The sequence below is a fragment of the Rhipicephalus sanguineus genome, chromosome 2 (assembly GCF_013339695.2).
Source record: "Rhipicephalus sanguineus isolate Rsan-2018 chromosome 2, BIME_Rsan_1.4, whole genome shotgun sequence".
In the NCBI taxonomy this organism is placed as follows: domain Eukaryota; kingdom Metazoa; phylum Arthropoda; class Arachnida; order Ixodida; family Ixodidae; genus Rhipicephalus; species Rhipicephalus sanguineus.
The window spans coordinates 29766696-29788800 of NC_051177.1; the positions used below are offsets into that span (position 1 = coordinate 29766696).

At 47.1% G+C, this 22105-nt stretch overlaps 1 protein-coding gene across 1 annotated transcript in view; it reads right to left on the reverse strand.

Moving 5' to 3' along the window:
* Nucleotides 1-378: 378 nt before the first annotated feature.
* The window catches only part of LOC119382629 (protein Shroom3), a 74612-nt gene continuing 52885 nt past the window's right edge, over nt 379-22105 (reverse strand). The window contains exons 3-7 of the mRNA XM_037650415.2: nt 20994-21703; nt 7942-8134; nt 7194-7323; nt 4292-4570; nt 379-3557 (exon numbers count right to left, since the gene is read on the reverse strand). Coding sequence (XP_037506343.1) covers nt 3273-3557; nt 4292-4570; nt 7194-7323; nt 7942-8134; nt 20994-21703 — 1597 coding nt within the window. The 3' untranslated portion in view covers nt 379-3272. The remainder of the gene's footprint in view (nt 3558-4291; nt 4571-7193; nt 7324-7941; nt 8135-20993; nt 21704-22105) is intronic.

Sequence of the window (22105 nt, forward strand, 5' to 3'; positions counted from 1 at the left end):
TTATGTATGTTCGTGCGTGCGATTGTATGTGTGCGTGTCTATATACGCAAGCAAAACTGAAAAATTTCGGGGGGGGTTTGAACCCCCCCAACCCCCCCCCCCCCCCCCCCCTTGGCTACGCCCCTGTTCCGAGTGCAGTTACTTTAGAGCATTCGATTACTGTATAGGTAGAGGTCAAGAAACAAAAGCACTACAAGGCTGTTATAGAAGGTAAAATTTTGTTTAGGTTGAAAGTGGCAAGGCTTTTAACTGAAGATATTACTCGACTTGCTACCCTAAAAGCCACCCTAAATGCTGGGCAAAGTAGGCAGAAAGACAGGCCCCGCCGACGATTCCAAAGACGAGCGCGGCCCGAAAGAACACTCGTAGTCGGTGGACTGCACAGCAATGTGGCTTTTTATTGAAATCACAGACTTGGCCATTTTGTCATGTGGCTTTTCTGTCAATATATATACACGTTTAAGAATCGAAGGACACGCCGCGGGTACAACGCGATCCGCTGACTGCGGACCACGCACGCGCACGCCTTCATGCAACCGTTGTGGTGTTACGGTAGAAGAAAAAAAAATGGTTGAAACAAAGTAAGCACAGGTCAACTGCCGCAACGCGTCGCCACCCACGTAAGCTGCGGCGCCTCCAACATTTTTGTTTTAAAGTACGCGGGCGGCGAACAACAGCTGCCGGTAGTTCTTGAGTCGCTTTGTACAAAAAAAACACGGGATCCTCGAACCGTCCAACGACGCAGCCAAAGAAGCATCGCGCGTTCCTCGGAAGGTGTAACACTTATTCCTCCTCTCAGTGATATTTTTTTAAAAGGGGTTCTACAAAAATACTGTTAAGTGGACAGCCATGGGGTAAACGCGCGCGCTGTAACACTCTACAACAGCGTTGGACCTGTCACGCCTACCATCATTCATTTTCTGGTCCTGGAAACGATCCAGGTGAAAAAAAAAAAAAAAAAAAAACAGGAACGGGCGAGGAAAGTGGACATGGCAGAGGGCAATAACAGAGGCGGCACTCAAGCACAAAGAATATATATCCATGCGCACGCAAGCAAACACACACATGTGCGCAGAACTCCATTCGAGACAAACACTATTCACACTTCACCTCCTCACTCAACCATCGCGAACGATCGAACAGAGTGCTTACATGACTCCACCTAGAGTGTCTCACTCTTTATCACACTAGAAACGCAGTACCTGCCGCCACAAGAGACGACAACCGACCCTCCCCTCCTAATTATTTGTATATAGTGACCTATGCATTTGTAAATTAGCGAGAAAAATAAATTAAAAGCGTTTAAAAAAAGGGTAAAGAGGGGAGAGGCGGTAACCCCAACCAAAACCAAGAAAAAAAAAGTAGTGTAACGATGCAATGGCAGCTGCATAAATATACACAATGACGACAAAAAAAAAAAGTGCCATATGCAAGAAAAAAAAAAATACATGTTTCCCCTCTTCACAATGGAGACAAGAAAAATGTGTTGAGAATGCTGAAATGCTGCATTTCTTGAAGCAGAAGCTGCCCTGTGATTGTTCAAAAGTAGTTTGAATAGACAAAGGCGTGCTTACATGGGAAACAATACAGGTGACAGCGCAACACCAAACGCTTATATTAAGTACATGGAATTGGCATTGTTGTAAGCAAACATATCGCTGTAACAAATGCGTGAATTTTCGACACTGTCTTGATTCCCCGAGGTGTCACTGGATCACTTAAAACATTGTCATTAGGCTAGCCGAAAACAGCAGTTTAGTTCAAGTTTGTGCGATGTAAGAGCACGTCGTATACTCTGCAGGCTCGCTTTGAAGCTTAATAATGAATAGCACACAAAAAAAAGAGGCCTATTTAGCCCATCATACTCTAAAACCCCGGCCCCCTTTCGCATCCAGAAATATCAATCTTAACAAGCAGTCGATCATGCCATCTAGTAACCCGTTCAGTGAGTAAATAAATGCAAAGCGAGAAGCCAGATATCTTTGACAAAAATGGCAGATGAGAAAAAAGTGGGGCAAAACACACGAAATGGTGTTGTTCACGAAACAGTGCTAAAATTCACAAAACGAGAAATAACATGGAGTCAAATGCACAAGAACCCAGTAACAGAAGCAAAAATTATTGCGGGACCTCCAGGAACCACTTTGAGGAACAGGGAGACGACTGTGGAGAGGGGTGGGGACGTGGGGATGTGAAAAACTTGATATGGCACTAGGAGGGCAGTCAGAAAAATGAGTCACTGCAGCACTCAGGCACCTCACGAACCGAGTCACGCAGTCACCACATCCTCTCGGCGACTGAGGAAAGCACGCACGAGACTTTCCATCAAAGACCGCGGTGCGACTTCGCGCGGCTGGTCGTTCGCTGCCGTCGTGGGGATGTGGGGATCGTGGTGTTCACTTTGGACAGGCAATGACGCAGCAGTTGGCGCTGGGGTGACTTATGTACACGAGGCGGCCGCGAATCAGAGAGACTGAAGAGGCTTGAGGCACATCATTGCACTGATTTCAGAAGACATGCTTCCCCACATTTGCAGCCCTTTTAAAGGCCAGCTGACGCCGAACGCCATTAATACTCATTACAGTTTCATCTACTGTCCTTCCTTTTGTGTAAAGTGCAATAGAACTTTGTTGCTTAGTAGCACTGACGACCTATAATCTACAGAAGAAAGCTTTCCTTAATGAAAGAAAACATGCAAGGGTCACGCTGACCTGCCTTATGAGACATTATAATGCTGAGCCTACCTGAGACAGATGCTTTTGAAATCAGAAATCAACTCCATTTAAGACCTACTTCATTTCACTAATCATTAATATTTATTTCCTGGTACTTCTGGACATGGATTACAATCAACAGACATGAACAATGATGCATTACTTTCAACCAACACAGATTACTTGTTAACAACACTCAAGCCACTTGATTTCAGGAGTAGAGCTACTGCCAGGTTGTGCAGCAGGACTTCTGCAATGCTCTCAGTGGGTCAAAGCTCTAACTCTAACTTCTCTTATAGTGCTTGAAAGTATATTAAAGTGTTGCAAATAATGAGCATTTGACCCACAAGAAGGCAATGACATCAAGACTAGTGACTTGCAAGATTCTATAAGAAAGTATGCTGATCAGGTTTAGTGCCCCAGACACCTCGAATTCTTCAAAAGCTTCACTTGTATACCACGATGTGACAGTCTCTAGTGCCTCGCAACCACTCCAGTCTCAAAGATTCGCGGTGCCACGGCCCAGCGTGAGGGCACCGTTTTCGTCGGGTGTTAGCCCTAGGACGAAGCCAAGGACTTCCAGGACGCCGTGGCCACGGTTCCTGCCCTGAGCGCAGCCAGCTGTTCTTCGCCGAGCCGGATTTTGTCGTCGATCTCGCGTGCGTCCACGAGCAGCTTGGACTTCATGCGCACGAAGTGGTCGTAGTCGGCGTACTCTTGAGGTGTCAGGTACTTGCGCAGGAACTGGGCCACCTGCCGACTGCGCCGGTCGATGCTCTCCTTGAGCCGGCGCGCCTCCTCGTGCTGGCTGCTCAGCTTGTCGCGCTTAGACTCCAGTGCTCTCTGCGCAAAACGAGACGCAACAGCCTTGTCAAGTGATGTACGCACGTATAGTACGAGGAGCAGTGTTTACTGGCACCTTTCTACTGATAACTGCAGCAAGAGGAACCGTACACTGATGTCTGCGACTGTACCACACCTTACTTGAGACATACCTAATTAGCGCAAAAAGACCGAATGACTAAGTGTAGGATCCATATTTCACAGCGCAAGGCGACAACACAATAAGGAACACAAGACACACGGAGTGCTCCGTGTGTCTTGTGTTCCTTACTTGTCGTCGTCTTGCGCTGTGAAATATGGAAGCTAAAAACCAACTCGCCCAACATATTACCTTGTAAGTGTAGGAAACAGAGGACGCGGAGTTGCGTCCTGTCGGTTTGGTACACTTTGTCCTTCTGCCTTCTTGCGCCAGATATGTCTCAAGTCAGTTATACATTAAAACTTGCCTAGCACTCATTTCTAATACTGTACCATAGGGATGCTTAATATGGCCTAACACTTGCGGTGCCCTTTTGACGCGCGGGAACTGTAAATTCCATAATTTATCCAACGTATGGCAACACTAGCCTACATTTGCCAATAATAAGCCGACAGTAACCAACAGTATCCAGTGCTAACCAATGACGGCAGTATGCGAGAATAAACGGTAAACGAGGGCACCACCGTCAAATCGGGGGTTGGTTGCGCTAAGACATGCTCTGGCATACAAGAGAAATGGCCGGGAAGCCACTGACCCTCTCCTGTGCGGTGGGCTCGTCGGCGCCGGCGAGTCCAGCCAGTGCGTTGTGAACGCGTGCCAGACGGCCCGACAGGGACAGGATGAGGCTGACGATCTTGTCGAGCTCGTCGACATGGAGACGGTACTTGTCGCGCTCGGCGGGCCGCGCCAGTTGGTCGACGCGGCTGCCCAGGGTGCGACCCAGCTGCTCGTTCTGCAAGGCCTCTTCGCGGAGGCTCAGCCGCGCCGAGCGGAGAACGTCCAGCTTGCGCGATATGCTCGCCATCAGCTCCTCCTGCGAATCAACGACAAGGACGCCGAATTAAGATTATATCGTGAGTTGCACTGAAGGGCGGTACGCATACGAGATAGGTGTCTAGGAGAAACAGTAGCAATGGTAAGACCGCGACATCCTCCGGAATAAAAAGGAGATTTGCCCTTGAGGCGCAACGTCCACATATGTGGACGCTACTTGTTTTAAATGCGAAGCATTTCTTAGCGAACTTCTGCGACTTTGACCGTATCTAGCCGCCTACGAGGTTCATCGAATGTGCACCTATGGCGCAACATGACTGTATGACGAACATAAATGACAAGTCATAACATGAAAATCATGACACGCAGCATGTACAGCATGATTTACATGCTACGCTCATGGTGCGCTGGCGGCCGTTTCGCTAGTTTGATATACACCAAATTGGTATCTTGCGACGTGACTGTGTGACGAATATAAATAACACGAGTTAACATGAAAATCATGACACGCATGTCATGCACAGCATGACTTACGTGCCACGCTCATGGTGCGCTGGCGGCCGTTTCGCTAGCTTTATATACACCAGAATTGGCATCTTGCGACGTGACCGTGTAACGAAGATAAATAACACGAGATAACATAAAAATCATGACACGCATGTCATGTACAGCATGACTTACGTGGCACGCTCATGGGGCGCTAGCGGCAGTTTCGCTAGTTTGATCTACCCCGAAATTGGTATTGCGCGACGTGACTGTATGACGAACATAAAAACTCGAGTTAACATGAAAATCATGACACGCATGTCATGTACAGCATGACTTACGTGCCACGCTCATGGAGCGCTGGCGGCAGTTTCGCTAGCTTGATATACACCAAAATTGGTATCTGTGACGTGACTGTGTAATGAACATAAATAACAAGAGTTAACATGAAAATCATGACACGCATGTCATGTACAGCATGACTTACGTGCCACGCTCATGGAGCGCTGGCGGCAGTTTCGCTAGCTTGATCTACCACGAAATTGGTATTGCGCGACGTGACTGTGTCACGAACATAAAACTCGAGTTAACAATGAAATCATGACACGCATGTCATGTACAGCATGACTTCCGTGCCACGCTCATGAGCGCTGGCGGCGGTTTCGCTAGCTTGATCTACCACGAAATTGGTATTGCGCGACGTGACTGGTGGACGAACATAAAAACACGAGTTAACATGACAATCATGACACGCATGTCATGTACAGCATGACTTACGTGCCACGCTCATGGGGCGCTGGCGACGGTTTCGCTAGATTTATATACACCAAAATTGGTATCTTGTGACGTACTGTGTAACGACATAAATAACACGAGTTAACATGAAAATCATGACACGCATGTCATGTACAGCATGACTTACGTGCCACGCTCATGGGGTGCTGGCGGCCGTGTTCGCTAGCTTGATATACACCTGGTATCTTGCGACGTGACCGTGTGAGGAACATAAATAACACGAGTTAACATGAGTCATGACACGTATGTCATGTACAGCATGACTTGCGTGCCACGCTCATGGGGCGCTGGCGGCCGTTTCTTTAGCTTGATCGACCCCGAATATTGCGCGACGTTACTGTGTGACGAACTAATAGGAGTTAACATGAAAACCATGACATGCACTGAATGACATACAAGACGATGTATGCAGCTCTTTGCTGGCTGCTTCGCATTACATCGATTCCCACAATGCGTGGGATCTACCGGCTTTTTTCCCAAATCTTTTTCCCAACTTGTTTTTCCCAATCTGGGGCCCAGACAGAGCTAGATACATAGCGCATGGGATGAACTGAACCTTCTGCACAATCGCTGCGTCTTTCCTTAATCTCAATGTGCTGCTTACGACTGCAGCCGACCTCTTTAGTGAATGCAGTGTTCGACGGCTCGGTCGACGTGCCGCGTCCCAAGACCAATGTCAAAAGTGTTATTTTTCTTTGCTCTAAATGAATACAACCAAAAACAAATTGAGCATGCATTTTACGCCCGAGATATGATTCTTTTTATGTAAAAATGATACACGACTGACTGCAGGATAATTAAACATTTAATTACAGATTATAGCACATAATTACCAAACTCGCACACAGCAACATATTACCTCATTTTCTTTATTGGAATGTGATATAGGGTTCCTTAACATTATGTTGTGCGAATTTGACACATTTGCAGACAGTCGATCATAATTCGCGCCTGAAGGGGTCATTTAGTTTGCCAAGAAAGTCTATGGAAGAAAACGATTTTCATCCACCCGTTTGCAGAACGAAGCTAGAGACCGGTGAACGTCATTATTTTTTCCCTTTGACTAACCTTCCATATTTCCGCAGAACTGACTTGCTGTATAAAATCTATGGAAGTACCGCTCACTCCCTCCATCTGTGTGGAGTGTAGATTATGCGCAAAGGCGTGTTAGATTGAAAAATTACGTTATCCGTAGAGTTCTAGCACTCTTATTGAGCAATAACGGAGCTGGGCTGTTTGAAGGTTGATCTTTCGCTGAATACTGATAACAATGGCAGATAATGCGGAGACGCACGAATGACCGTAGCAGTGAGTATTTCCATGCTACAAGAGATTGTCTGTCATTGATCAAAAGACGACGCGTGCAGCGAGTGCGAACTGACCTTCTTAGCGGACAGCTCGCTGTCGGAGGTCCACTCCTGTTTGCCGATGTCAGATCCGAACCTGGTCAGAAACTTGGCCTTCGGTTCGGATGTCGTGTAGTAGGCACTGTTCGCGGGAAGATTCTCGTCCCTGCAAAGACGGGACAAGGCATAGGAACCATTTAGGATAACCTCTTTGTCCTGCTGTACATGACATCTATCTGCGACTCCGATGGCTTGCAGTAGGCCTGTACCCAAGCGTACATTGAAATCGTATAATGCACACATATGACTCCTCTAACAAACACAGTCGTAGTTGTAGAATAATAAAGACAAGTAAGCGCTTGTTGACCGGCTGACTTCGTCCTTGTTGTTTGCGCTGCTTTAATCTAAAACGGTACAGTAGCAGAAGTAGTAGAAGCAGCAGCATGGTGGAATTAAACAGGGGTAGTTTCCTCAATAGATGTTAAGTGATGCATGAACACAACTATGCACGACATTTCGCCCCCGTTCTTTTTTTTTAATTTGTGCCCTATTTATTGCGAGAAAATATTACACTAACTACTAAGTTTATTTCTACTCAATATTTTCTTTAATCCTCGTGTTTTATTTGTTCACAGAGTGAACTTCGGCAACTGTGTAATACATTTGTGCCTCTGAGACCAAACTACAGTGCACTGCACCAGAACTGGCCAAACTTCGTGTTTCTTATAAAACTTTTTTCAAAATTAGGGCGAACGCTTATATAGGGTACATTTTATGAACATACCTGAGCGCGTTGTTCCCTGTGTTGGAGATAAGATATGGTGATGATGAAGTAGTTTGCGGCGAAGGCTGCGGCGAAGTAGCCACCGAGCTGCGCCGCCTGGGGAGCGAGGAATCAAGCTGGCCATTCTGACTGACGTCACCGTCGAACAGGCCTTCCAGGTAGTCGGACGTCGTCTTCTGGTTTGGACTGGGCACTGCACACGATGGAAGCGCAAGAAAGGAACACGGAGATTGTAAATGAATGGAAAGGTGCCTTATATCAGCAGCATTACAGATTGCTTAACAAGGTATACCGACTTGGGATAGTTGGAATACTGAATTCGTGGTCAACAATCGGCGCAGAAAAGACTCGAACCACAGTCCCGCACTTGTCTTTAAGACGAACGCCTTATATGCCTCATCGAACGCGAAAGTAACCGTCGGCGGCGTCAACACGAGTGATGCAAAAAAATCACCATCGCGACGTCATCATGACGTCACAGACCGCCAAAATTTGTAACGTCATCGTGACGTCGCTATGGTGACGATGTCAATGTGAAGTAAAATCACCTGACGGCGCACAATGACGTAATTACATGACATCGCCGTTTGGTCAAAGGTGGTCAGATCATGGAGGCACTGAAATACCAGAAAGCTTCCAATTCCTCCGGACCCGGAGGTAGTGCAAAACCACGTTGGGTGCGGAAAGCTATCGGGCGGGGTCAATAGAAACGACTGAGAAGAAAAATAAAACAATGGCTTTCGCCTTCCAGTCGTCTTAGGCAAACGCATAAGGGACCGTGTGATATTTTTATCGCGGCTGTATTCCGTGCCCTTCCCGAGCTGATTATCTCTCCTGTTATAAGACTAACTGCAAGTGGTATTATTTCGGTTTCGTTGTCTGTTTGAAGACATTAAAGAACAGTGGAAGCCATCATCAGACCGACAAGAAACCGGCCGCTTTGTTTCAGGGGCTACAGTATGCCTTTGAGTGCAAGGCCCATGAGTTCGATTGCCGGATGTGTCCGTATTCCTGTGGAGGTTGGAATGCAGAAATGCTTGTGCACGTAAACATAACTTCAAGTACGAAACCTCAGGTGGTCAAAGTAAATCGACAGCCCTCCCACAGCCAAATTCTTTTCTTTTTGCTCAGACACATTACAAGTTCTATCAGTCAATGAAATACTCTGAAAAGAATTTTCGGTGGGAGTAGTATGCTGCCGGAAAAGCAGTACGCATCCTTCTTGCTGCGCCAAACAATGTCACACCGTTACTACAGCAAGCGGAAATGGAAGAGCCGATTTCTTTTTTCGTCAAAGCAACGAGCAAAAGCTCGCGACAATATGACAGGTGCGTGAAACATTCATTTAACGTGCCTGACCGCGTAAACATACGCTCTTTCCTGACACCGTAGCCTTGACATCGTTATTTGGGCTAAATACTGCACGCGAAGGAACGCTGCGTACGCGCTGACAAAGACAAGGAAACAACGCACGGTCCAACGCCGCAGCGCGGTATTTAGGCATGACACTATGCGCCAAATCGCCTAGCCGCCTATTCTTCTTAGCACCGCCTTCCTCGCAAATACTTTCCTTCGCGGGTCCCCAGGAAGGATCCGCATAGCCAGGCGGAGAAGAACAGTACGAAATAGCGAAACAGGAAAGGAGTTTAACAAGAAGGAAAAGTTCGAGAGAAAGCGCGGCTCTCCGTTAAAGGGGCACTGACACCAATTTTCGAAGCTGACTTTACTCTGCCATACAAGTCTCCTGTATAGAGACGGCTGTGGGCAAGCTCAGCAAATGCTGATAAGATATTTTATTTTGACATTGAAGTGAATTTTCGCGTGTCGCGCGTACTGACATCGACACTAGTGTGACGTCAGGCTACAATATCAATTCCGGTGACTTCACGCGCCAGTACAGCTAGTTGTGATGACATAGGGTACCCAAAGATTCAAAATAGCCGCTTGTGCGTCCCCAACGGAGCCACGGAGCGGAGCAGCCATGGAAACATAACAATATTTTGAGCGAGCACGTGACGAGAAGCTCATACCGTGTTGTGACGCCAGGTTACAGAAGGAATCGTAACTAGCTTTCAAAATCATGTTGTAATCAATTTTTCAGGGTGCATTCACGCTTACCAGTGCATATTCTAGGCTCTTGAGGGCGTACACTTTCATTTGACGTAAACAAAACGGACAACTGAAAATTTTCGTGCCAGTACCCCTTTAAGTAGTCATGCAGGGATGGAAAGCGTAGAAGATACAAGCAAGTCAGAGGTCAGTAACCCTAGAAAGGGGTGTGGCGACAGGGCAGAAAGGGTCGGAACACGGTGATCGGCAGAGAGCGAAAGAAAATACGATATAGACCGTGAGAATGCAGTCACGGCGATGTACAGTTCGCAGGCACGTCGCGCGCTTTGGTGATGTCCCGCGTTGCGCATTTTGTTGTCGCCTGTGACACGCGCGTAGAGCGCCGCGTCTTCGTTGGAGGAGCGGCGCGCCTACGTGCACTGAATGCGGCGAGAAAAGCCCTTTCAGTCTAAAACACTATATAAGGAAAACGGGATGACTGTACTCAAACGTCACAGTAGATACGAAATGATCGTAAACCATCCACAATCTAGCAAACGCAGTGAATGCGATCGATAAAAAGGCCCGGCACACTGTCTTAAATAGTTCATCCGTTCCTCCCTTCTGGATTTTTTTTTTTTTATGTTCGGTCGTGACGTGTTGGTCTTGGTGTTTGTAACTCGATGAAACTTTCAGTATTACTTTTCTTATCTAGTGTTTTCATATCTTTACATTAACAGTGTGTGTTTAGAACTAGCTAGTCAGTGTTTCCACATGTTTACATTAAAAATGAATAATACTACATGTGTTTTCGGCTATGCTGTATTTCCTTGTAGTCTTGGGGAAATTCTATAGTGTAATGAAGATATGTGTACGCACACGATGTATCTTGTCATGTACTCGTATATATATATATATATATATATATATATATATATATATATATATATAAGAATAAAGAAACTCTGGACAGAAAGCCATAGCGACAAAGACAACGAACTTCGATAGCGGTGGCCTGAACTACCACTTCGACAGGAAGCTGCCGCGAGTGCACGCAAAGCTGCTTAAATAGCCTCAAGTCCACCAGAGTTTGCCGCAGCAAGCTGACGTCGACGTGTACAGAACTAAAGCGGGAAAGAAGGGAATGGCAGCAAAAAAGTGAAGATAAAACGAAGCGGTTACAATTGCAAAACGTGGAAGATAGTGTCAGCAGGAAGTCAGCGGAAAGCCCTAAGAAGATTGTGTACGAGGCTGCCGTTGCTTGCAATTGGTATGATTGGTGCTGGCCTCAACAGAACTCGGATATTTCCCCAGGGCCTACTGGAGACGTTCAACCTCACTAAACCAGCGCAGCATTGATGGAGTTGTGGGTATTCTAACCCTTTGCGACACGCATTATGATCGACTGCCTATAAATGCGTGAACTTGCACAATTTCATGCCAAGGTTCTGAAGACCAAACCTAAAGCAGGCGGAAGTTCTAGAAGAAATTATAGTGTATTTTACAGTAACTAAATGCTGCTACAACGTATATCTAGTTACCGTAAAGTCAGTCATGCTATATTTGTTCATAAGCTTAATTAAACGAGCCGCTCAAATTACATGCGATAGTTATCTCGTGGCCGCGATCATTCCTAGAAACGATATATATATATATATATATATATATATATATATATATATATATATATATATATATATATATATATACGGGCCCCAACCAGTTTTTGGTCACTATGCACGCTCTATGTCTCCAAAATAAAGAAACACTGAAATCTTATCTAACCCTTACTTTCCATTTCCCCATTACGACGTAGACAGGCGCAGATATGTCTCACATATTCCTGTCCTGCCTCATCTTTCCTTTTACTTTCTTCTTTTTCTCAAAGACCCTCAATATAAGATTAAAGCAAACAGGCGAATACCTTAGCGACACGCAAATGTGCAACTTGCGGAATAAGGCTAAGAAATAAGTAACAGAGCCACAAGAAGCGTAATTATGGTGTAACTCAATGAAAAAAATTACGAAACAGAATCTGTAGCGCACTGTTCTTCGATTTTTAAGTACAGCAAATTTATGTGCAGCAATGCTTATTTGCTAGCTCAGTGTTTACCACGTGTTGTGAAACTATCACTGTGGGGAATGTATACACTGACGTAGCTCGAAAGGGGGGAGCGGGGGGGTCTTGGAGGGTTTCAAACGCCCCCGAAATTTTAAAGTTTTGCATGTGTATATATGCACGCACAATACAAACACACGCACGAACATACATACATAAAGGGTGCCTTACCTCACTCCGCCGCCCTAAAAAAAGAAAGAAATCTGGCTACGCCCCTGGCAATTTACACCGGTGTTCTACATTCACTCTAGTCCCCGCTCTTTCAAGTACAGATATTTGTGAGCACACGGTTTTACGACCCCAAAACAAAAAAAAAACGTGCCGGAACGTGTACTTGGACGTACGGTTGAACAAAAGCCACCGATCCAAATACCGATGATCAAAGACCATTCCGCCTTGGGCAGATAGGTGCTGCCCCAGCGTGACGTACGAAAGAAGTAGTCAGAAAATGAAAACAAAACAAGGAAGAATGCACTGAAGGACTGCGGCAGCGCAAAAACGTGAGCGACCAGTGATGGATGGCGGAAGCCCGCCAGGTCGTTCCTCAGAAGCCGTTGCGAGTCTCTCTTCTGCGCCGATCCTCGGTCCTCAAACCCGAATCGATAGCCGCGGTCGGAAGCGAACTCGTATCATATACAGCAGCAAAGGCGCTGTTTTCAGGCTTATATAGGTATGTGATACACGCACGCACCGAAGCACAAACGGACGTATACACTGCCACTCGAGGTACGTGAACATCTATCTATATAGGTGCTGCTCCGGTTTCTCTTGCCGTGCGCTGAACGATTCCGTCGTTCGTCTGAGGGAGTGGTGAAAGACAGAAGTAGGGGAGGACGAAAACCGAAGAAGCGGCATTGCAGTTCAATGCGGCTTTAGCATGAATGATGCGGAGATGGAACGCGCAAGGACACTGTTTTGATGGAACGTTCAGCCTCTTGCATTTAGACATCGTTTCGCGTTCTGCCACCGACAACGCGCGCGAGTAGAGGTACCGCAACGCTGCAGCGAAGAAAAAGTGCACAGGCGAATCAAGCGGCTTAGGGAGATAAAAAGATTAAAAAAAAAAAGGAACACGACGAAATGGGGAAAAGAAAGCGCGACAAACGGGACGCCGCTCTTGCTTAAGTGATTTTACTGCCGGGAGTGCACCCAGCAATTTACGCTGCAAGAGACAGGAGGGATCAAATCACGACGCACGCTGTAGAGCTTCCCGTCACAAATATGCCACAGCAATATGAATCCAACAGATAATGAAGCGAAGGTATGGATAGGGAAAGCTATATGCAGTTTCACCGAAGCGTAGCTAGACGATAAACCAAAGAAAAAATGAGAGAGGACAAATGAATCACTTTGCTATCGGTGAGAGCCGATCCCGAAACCGCGCGAACATTGGATTACGCGAACGTTGCAATACTAGTCGTGCTACGGCGGCTGCTATCCCCCGTCCATATTCTTGGTTCACTATGCATTTGCGCATTATATAACCTTGACATTATTTTATTTTATTTAGTACATACTGCAGTCCGTAGACCAAGCAGGAGGGGCGAAAAAAAGGGAGCATAGCGAAAAAGTGAACAAGTTATACAGCAAGTTAGAATACACATAACTACTGAAGAACAATAGAAAAAAAGTGCACATATTTCTAGAAACAGTTTCAAGCACAAAAAAAAAAGTAAAGGTACACAGCTGAAGTATTAAGACGACATAAAATAGCATGACAATATCAACAGAGTTGTTTACACAAAAAGATGCATGTATTTTTCAAAGTCGGGAATGCCACGTTCAGGAAAAAGAAAAGTCACAGTTTCGCCGCAAGGGCGAAGCAATGAATGAGATAGGAAGAAACTGTAATGCTATATACGAAGTGAGGCTCGCCAATGGATACTCTCAGTTTGAACAGCGCTCCTGTTGCAAAGGCGGCCGAAGTAGCGAAGGAAACCAGCGTGCTTTAAGTGTCGAGCTGTGACACTTGATAGTTCGCGCTCATCTTCTGATTGTTCGTTTAGCGGCGTCCCTTGAGCTCGAGTGACTTTCGTAGCTCCGTAACATCAGCGCGGACATCACGGTGAAAGCTCGAAACATCAATCGCCCCCTCACCACGAGATAACCGCGCGAGCAGACAGCGGAAGGGCAAGGTTCTCCCTGCGCAAATATTAGAAGAAGCGAGCGAGCTGGCCGACGCCATTTAAATGCGCCCGTTGCGCTCCTCACGCCATCTCGCTGGTAATGAAGAAACGCGTATAAGCACCTGTCGTCTCGGAGTACTGCCAGCGGTAAAGGGTGTGTATATAACGCTCGCCGTTAGCTACCTGAAGGATCTGCGTTTTGTGGCGTAGTGGTTAGCGCCATGCGCTGCGGAGCGAGAGGTCACTGGTTAGATTACGCACTTCGGAAGCATTTTTCTGAATTGTTATTCTTTGGGACTTTTATATTTATATATACACATACCTATACATATACGGTGCATGACGGCAGCGACGGCGACGGCAAAAACCAGCCGAGACTGTCCATATTATTGCTATCGCAATAAAACGTTTGAAGGCAGTGTATTCCATTCGTTAATGATTCTCGGAAAGAAGGAGTGTTTGAAAAGGTTAGTACATGCAAAGTATGGTGTCAGACGATTGTATGTCTGGTTTGCCTGGAAGTAGAGGGAGAGATGTATTTACTGGGATCGATATTAAACTGCGGATTACGAAGCAGGAAAAGAAACTTGAGTCTGGCGATAGCTTTACGCTGTTTCAAGAGTGGAATTATATAACCCTAGGCTTGTCAAGATAGCGCCGCCTTTCCCCTTCCAAACAATACCACTAGTGCAAACAAGTATATAAGCTCGGATCTCACTGGTCTATATGACTGTTTAAAATAAAACATTAATACTTCAATGCAAGAAGCTAGCAAATTAATAGTTCTTAAAGAAAGTCCTGTTTATGGACTTTTCTATTGAACTATATTTGAAGCGCCGATGAGTGAAGAAGAGTAAGTCTAGTCGACCGTTCTTTGTATCCTGCATACCACTTCTTTCAGCCGGACAAATGTGGCTGCACATTATCATGACACTGAACCAGCAACTCTCAAGCGTTTTCAGACGCTCGAGACAACGTTGGAAACCGATGGGGACCGAATATAATTGGGAGAGGCCTTCATCCTGCAGTGTAGATAAATATAGGATGATGATTATAATAATAATATCTGGGGTTTTACGTCCCAAAACCACCGTATGACTATGAGAGACGCCGTAGTGGAGGGCTCCGGAAATTTAGACCATCTGGTGTTTTTTAACGTGTACTGACACAGTACACGGGCCTCTAGCATTTCGCCTCCATCGAAATGTGACCGCCGCGGCCGGGATCGAACCCGCGACCTTCGGGTCAGCGGCCGAGCGCCATAACCACTGTTCCACCACGGTGGACAGGATGATGATGATGATGATAGAGTTACCCCAGCGGCAAGCCTGTATATGGAGCTTCGTTCTCGTAAGCCTTGTGTGTTATGCAACTATCGCGGTGATAACGCGCGAGTGAATACAGGCACGCAAAGAAAAAAAAATGACGTTAATCCCTGAAGGAGAAAGGCATGACGAAGAGGAAAGAAAGGAGTGCGCAAATGACCAAGAGGCCCAGTTTAGGTTTCCTCTAACTCGACCCGTTTTCACGCGGTTCAACAGCTTGATCTCCTATAGGCCCACTACATATACCTCAACACAGGCGTGCGTATAAAGAACATGGCTCAGTCAAGTAGTTAAGAACAGCTGAAGCGTGTCATTCTGTCTGTAGCGTACTACAGTCTTCTGGTTTCGCTACCACATTTTCTATCATTCTGTACTTCGAAGGATCAGCAACAAACACTGATATATATTGCGGTAGTTGTTGCGCGACCTAAAGGCCGTCCCTGGCCTATCGACAGGAACAGGCACAAACACATAATCATACATCATTTATAGATATTATTCCCCTCCATCTTACGCATACCTTTAGGTGCTGGGCGCGAGAGTCGCATCATCATCTCCGCCACTGTGAGCAAGAATCAATGCTCAATCGAGTAACTTCGCGTCGTCTTCGAAGCGGTGCACCGTCTTGGGCTGCTGTGAGCGTGATCCGAAAGAAGAGTATCGGTCACGTGTCTCTAATGCTGTCGATGAGGATCCCAGGAAAACACTAGCTCGCCGTAGTGAGGTCCCGCGACTTCTGCACTGAAATATGCTGACAATACCCTCGCTGTCGTTTTATCTTTCATCCCCCTTTCGGTTTCTAGGGTATACGTGAACGATACGCGTATCCATTGTCATACAACGCGAGATATACGCTGTACGGCGAAATGACGTGGCGATCATATGATTCACCCGATAAGGACGAATAGCACGTCTGGAAAATGTCTTCGATAAAACTAGAACTGCGTGTTCTGCAGAGCGACGACATCTCGTGCAAGCGGCAGTACCTAAAACGGCATACACTTCAGTGAGTTTCTTATAGTCATAATAGGTGTGTGTGTGAAGCAGCGCACGCAATTGCACAAAGCGGATAAACCAAGTGAGACACCAGCTTGGATTACCAACTTGCATAGAGTGCTGCTGTATTTTCTTTCTTTCTTTCTTTCTTTCTTTCTTTCTTTCTTTCTTTCTTTCTTTCTTTCTTTCTTTCTTTCTTTCTTTCTTTCTTTCTTTCTTCGTTCGCAAAAATAGTGCTCGTTATCACTGCATTGTCTCCCTTTACGTCGGGACGTCTGTAGTCGGAGCAGGTGCGTGAGAAAAGAGCATGTGACGCTGGATTACAAAGTTCGATGAACGCAGTTCGTCGACTGAGAAGCTGACCACGCCGAGAACATCTCATCCCTTTTTCCTGTCTTCATTTCTTTTCTTTTTCTTTTCCCAGCAGAGATAACGTCATTATCTGTGCGAACTCCGCGTCCTAAATTCCACGGACGCGTTCGTTTTACACAAATGATGCCGCAAAAGTGTGAGAGAATCGCGGCTAGGTTACTAGCGACCACGCACTGTGGGGCCGCCGCCGCCGCAGCAGCTCATATAGCACCACCACCAACGCTCTCAACTTATCGCGGGCCGAGAAACTGGTAAGTAACAGCAAGCAACGCGAGCGGGGTCGAAAACGAAGAGATTTGATGGCGCGCGATAGGAGGCCATATACGCATGGAGCGGCCATACGACGATGACCTACTTTCGTCCGGCAGCGCCATATGACCGTTCCGCGGTGACATCCATGGGAGAAAGCGTGCAGCCTCTCCCTTTTATCTACCCTTCTCTCACCTCGTAAAAGAGACACGGAACGAAGCTTCCTCTTGGGTTTGTTCTGCGTTTACGCTTCGCTCAGCACCGCCGGCCGAGGGTCCTTTTCTCTTTTGAAGGCACGCTCTATTTATACCGACACGGCCAACGCGACGCTTATGAGGCTTCGTCTCGATAACCGTTCCTTGCTCTGTTTTACTCCCGACGACGAAATGGAAGGTATAAGCGAATAGGTGTGCGCGGGGTCCCGCATAAGAAAAAAAACAAAACAAAACAAATACAACTAAACTGGAGAGTGTCGCGCACTTAAACCACGACGTGATTATGAGGCATGCTCTGTGACCATATAAACCAAACTGCCGACCCATTCTGCACAATAAAGTCCATTTCTTCTTCTTCTTCTTCTTCTATAGCGGGAAGGACTCCGAATCAATTTTGAGCACCCGAGGTTCTTTAACGCGCGTATAAAGCTAAGTAAGCCGTGTTTTCGCATTTTCTCCCCCATCGAAATGCAGCTACCGAGGCCGGGATTCGACCCCACATCATCGAGGTTAGCAGCGAGCACCTTAGCCGCTCAGCTACAGCGGATGTCAGCAGGAACCCAGAGTTTGAAGCTTTCCCCTTCTACATTTCTTCACGACCTATGGCGCACTTCACAAGAATTAAAAAAAAAATAGACATGTATATACTAAACTAAAGGCTGACTTGCACAGACTGCGTGCACAATTTATTTCCGGTGAAACGTGGATTCAAACTTGTACATTCGACTAATTTTCTAACGCTAGACGTAGGAACTAGAGCTAAGTGCTTCCTAAGCTGGTACCCAACGCCGTTCTACACAGAGCCCACGTTTTCAGTGTTGTTGCTCATAACTTCCAACAGACATGTACAGGGCGTTTCAGCAAGCTTGTGCCAAGTATACCTTTCAATTTCACGCACTCTAAATAAATGCAAGGGAAAATATTAACAGGGCAGCTATCTTAGCATAGCTGAAATATTCCGACGTTTTAGAACAAGGGCTACACATTTTGCATTAAATATTTTTCGCTAGAGTTACTAATTACAAAGTTAACTAATATTTGTTAATTAGCCAGCTTACCCGCGGCGGTGTTCTAGTGGTTATGATGCTCGAGTGCTGACCCCATGTGGTCGAAATTCCCGGAGCCCTCCACTACGGCGTCTCTCATAATTATATCGTGGTATTAGGACGTTAAACCCCAACATATATATAACAATTAACCAGCTTGGCGGATTGTAGGAATGTCCTGACGTGCTGCGTACGCCTCACAACAATACTGGGTTAATTGAACACGCGTAGCGCATTTGTTTATTTTTGTCATACTCTAGGCGCAAATTAGCTGAAACACCCTGTATGAACTTCCAAGTGGCGCTTGCAAAGCTGCCAACTAATAGAAGTTAGAAGACCAATCCCACACCACCCCCACCCCTCACACACAAACATTTTGCTCCAGCGCGCACGCCTACGAAAATAAAGCACTGCTGCGCTCAAAAGCGCAATTCGAATCCCCACAGGCCTGCGTTGGCATGGCGTCCCGCGGAGATGACAGTAACGGATAGAAAGACCGCGAACAGGATACACTGACCGAGAACGGTCCTCATATGCATCGCCACAGACTTTTTCTTGTTTTCCATTAACGAGATCGGCGTATCTAGAGGAGACCTTGAGGGAAACCGGGAGAGCGATAGGTTTCTCGAAGTTATGCGTGTGCCGTGCAACGCGCGCAGAAAGGGTATACGTGATTGTGCGGAGCCGCGTTCGCATGCATATTTATTGGTGCATTGCGTGGCTACAAGAACGAATTAGATCAAAGCCTCGACGGACACATGTATATGCGGGATCTGGTCGAAGCACAGTGGACCTGCAAGGCCAATAACGACGTTCCATCTATACCGTAGGCGTAGGTGCCTTGTAAATGTACGTGAAACGCTGTATATGGACAACACCTGACATCTGCATCAGTAAATGAATTGCAGTGGGCATGGAATGTCAACGTACAGCATTAGGTTGTCGGCTGGTAGCTCGCGGAATGAAAATCTAGGTTTGGAATGTGCGCAGGTCAAGCAAAGAAAACCATGAAAGAGGGAGAGAGAGAGAGAGAGCACAGAAGTGTAAACAGAAGCAAAATGAAAAGGTAACAAGCGCCATATCGCGTTAAAATCGGTAGTTATGCACTATTGCCTATATCTTTTCGCCTTCCAAGCAAAGAAGAAGGTGGCGAAGTACAAAAAAGTTTTGGAGTGGACCAGCGGAACGAAGAGAGCACAGCAGGCGAACACCCCTTCCCCACGTGTAGGCAAACAAAAAAGGACGAAATATTGTCAGCGTCCCTGCCTCTGCTCCCTTTCTATCCCTGTCATGTCACAGAGTGTCACAACAAACAGGCCCAGCGATCACACTTGTTAGCGTCAGCATCGTCAGCATAGTCAGCAACGTCAGCAAAAGGTGATTTCAAGAGCTGTGCAATACCTCTCGATAGTATTCACTTGGCCTGGTCGGTTCGTGGGTCAATGTTTAAAAAAGCAGCGCAAATACTTCGTCATGTCCGTGTTGTCGCTCTCTGTGACTCAACACTTTCACAACCGAATGACCTGCATAAATAATACTAATAATATCTGGGGTTTAACGTCCTAAAACAACGATATGATTATGAGAGACGCCGTAGTGGAGGGCTCCGGGAATTTCGACCACCTGGGGTTCTTTAACGTGGACCTAAATCTAAGTATACGGGCCTCAAACATTTTTGCCTCCACCGAAAATGCAGCCGCCGCGGGCGGGATTCGATCCCGCGACCTTGGGGTCAGCAGTCGAGCGCCATAACCACTAGACCCCCGTGGCGGGGCAAAAACGTTCCGTCACCGGGGACCTGCATAACGAAGGCTTCATAATGTCTAGGCTATATAGCGAGCGTTGCGGTTGACAACTTTTACAACGAAGTATTTTTCAAAGAATACCTAGCACTTCATTACATAGCTGAACCTCGTTATAACGAAGACTGACATAGCAATTTATCGGTTGTAGCGAACTAAGTACGAACTTTGGTTGGTCACGCTTCACTTCAGTGAAAATTATTTCTTTTATAACGAAACCGAAAGCGCGACAGCCGCCGCGATATCGGCTTTAACGAAGAAATATTCGGTTTTGCGCAAGGCTAAAAGCTCGAAAGGTAGCATAAAAAGCCACATAAATATTGAAAGGCTATTCACAATCACTTTTTTCTTAATTGTTTCAGAAAGCTGCGGAAATATTGGCCATCTAGCGCAAAAACGCGCGCTTGACTGGTTGCGCCACCGCATGAACCGAAGCTTGAAATGCCACAAGGAGACAGGTAGGAATTGCTTCGTGGATAGTTGATTTGAAGTCTAGAATAATGCGTTCTTGTATTTAAGCTTTTTCGCGAACTCGGTTGCTGATATGTTAGAGCCGATTTTCATCTGCATCGTTACAACGAATATCGGACACAACGAACTAATATACGGTCCCGATGCCACATCGATATAACGAATTTAGATTGTACAGGCGCTTGACTGTATACCCATTGTCGTTGTCGTACCGTACACACAACGACGTTCGAAGTATCGCGTGATCGATTACAGGACACAAAGAAACGTGCGCGTACTCACCGAGTAGAGAGCGCAGCGCGGCGTCCCCGTACCGGGAGGCGAAGTCCTGCGACAAGCGCTCGCACTCCAGCTCCTCCTGGCTTTTCGGGGCGGGCCGCCGCAGCTGGACCGACCACTCGTCGTCGGGTCCCGTCTGGGTCGCCGAGTTGGTGCGGCGGCACGTCGGCGGCGAACCGGCGCTCGCCGTAATCGTGCTCGTCGATGACGACGACGTCCAATGTTCGTGGCACCCGTTGCACGCCACTTGCTCGCCACCCGTGGTCGTTGGAGGCAGCGTGTTGTTGTTGTTGACGTTGTTGATGTTGCCGCCAGCAGTGGCGGTACCTGTGCTGGTGGTGGTGACGGTAGTGGTGCTCGTCGAGCTACTGTTGTTATTCAAAGAGTCCGCGGGCTCGCACTGAGGAGCCTTCGCCGACGAGGAGTCCTGACTAGGTGTAGTCGTCGCGGGTTGAGGAGCCGCAGAGCCCGGAGAGGGCCACGAGTGCGGCGGGAAAGTGAGCGGCGACGAGGGACAGGACGAAGAAGATGACTCAGAACTGGCTTCCTCCGAAGTGAACTCGGAGCCCTGGTCCGAGCCCGGACAGGAGTCGGGACCCGAGTCGCCACCGCCTCCGCTTCCGTGGTAGCTGCGTCGGTAGTTGCCCTGGAAGCCCTGGCGACCTGGCTTCCTCTCGGTCCGGTACCACATGTACGAGTCTTTGGGGTACACCCTGCACGAGACCAGAGAGAAAAGAATGCGGTCAGGGAAACGGCAGACGGAGATTGATAAGGAAGTTTTAGCAATATACCCCGCCAGGCACGTAGGCAAGGGGGGGGGGGGGCGGGGCCCCCCCCCCCCTAAATTCGTCCAGCCTTTTATGTTTCCGGGCAATTTTTTTCTTTCTTTTTGCTATGAAAAGACTTTCTTTCGAATATTTAGGCCTTGGGCCCCCCCCCCCCCCCCCCCGAAAAAAAATCCTGGCTACGTGCCTGTACCCCGCACATGAACGTTATCCCATTCTTTTCACTGCTATTTCGGTAAAAAAAGAAATAATACTTGAGCGCTAAAATGGCACATTCACACACGCACACACCCAAGATATTCACGCAGCCAAAACGCGTGCAGCTCAATG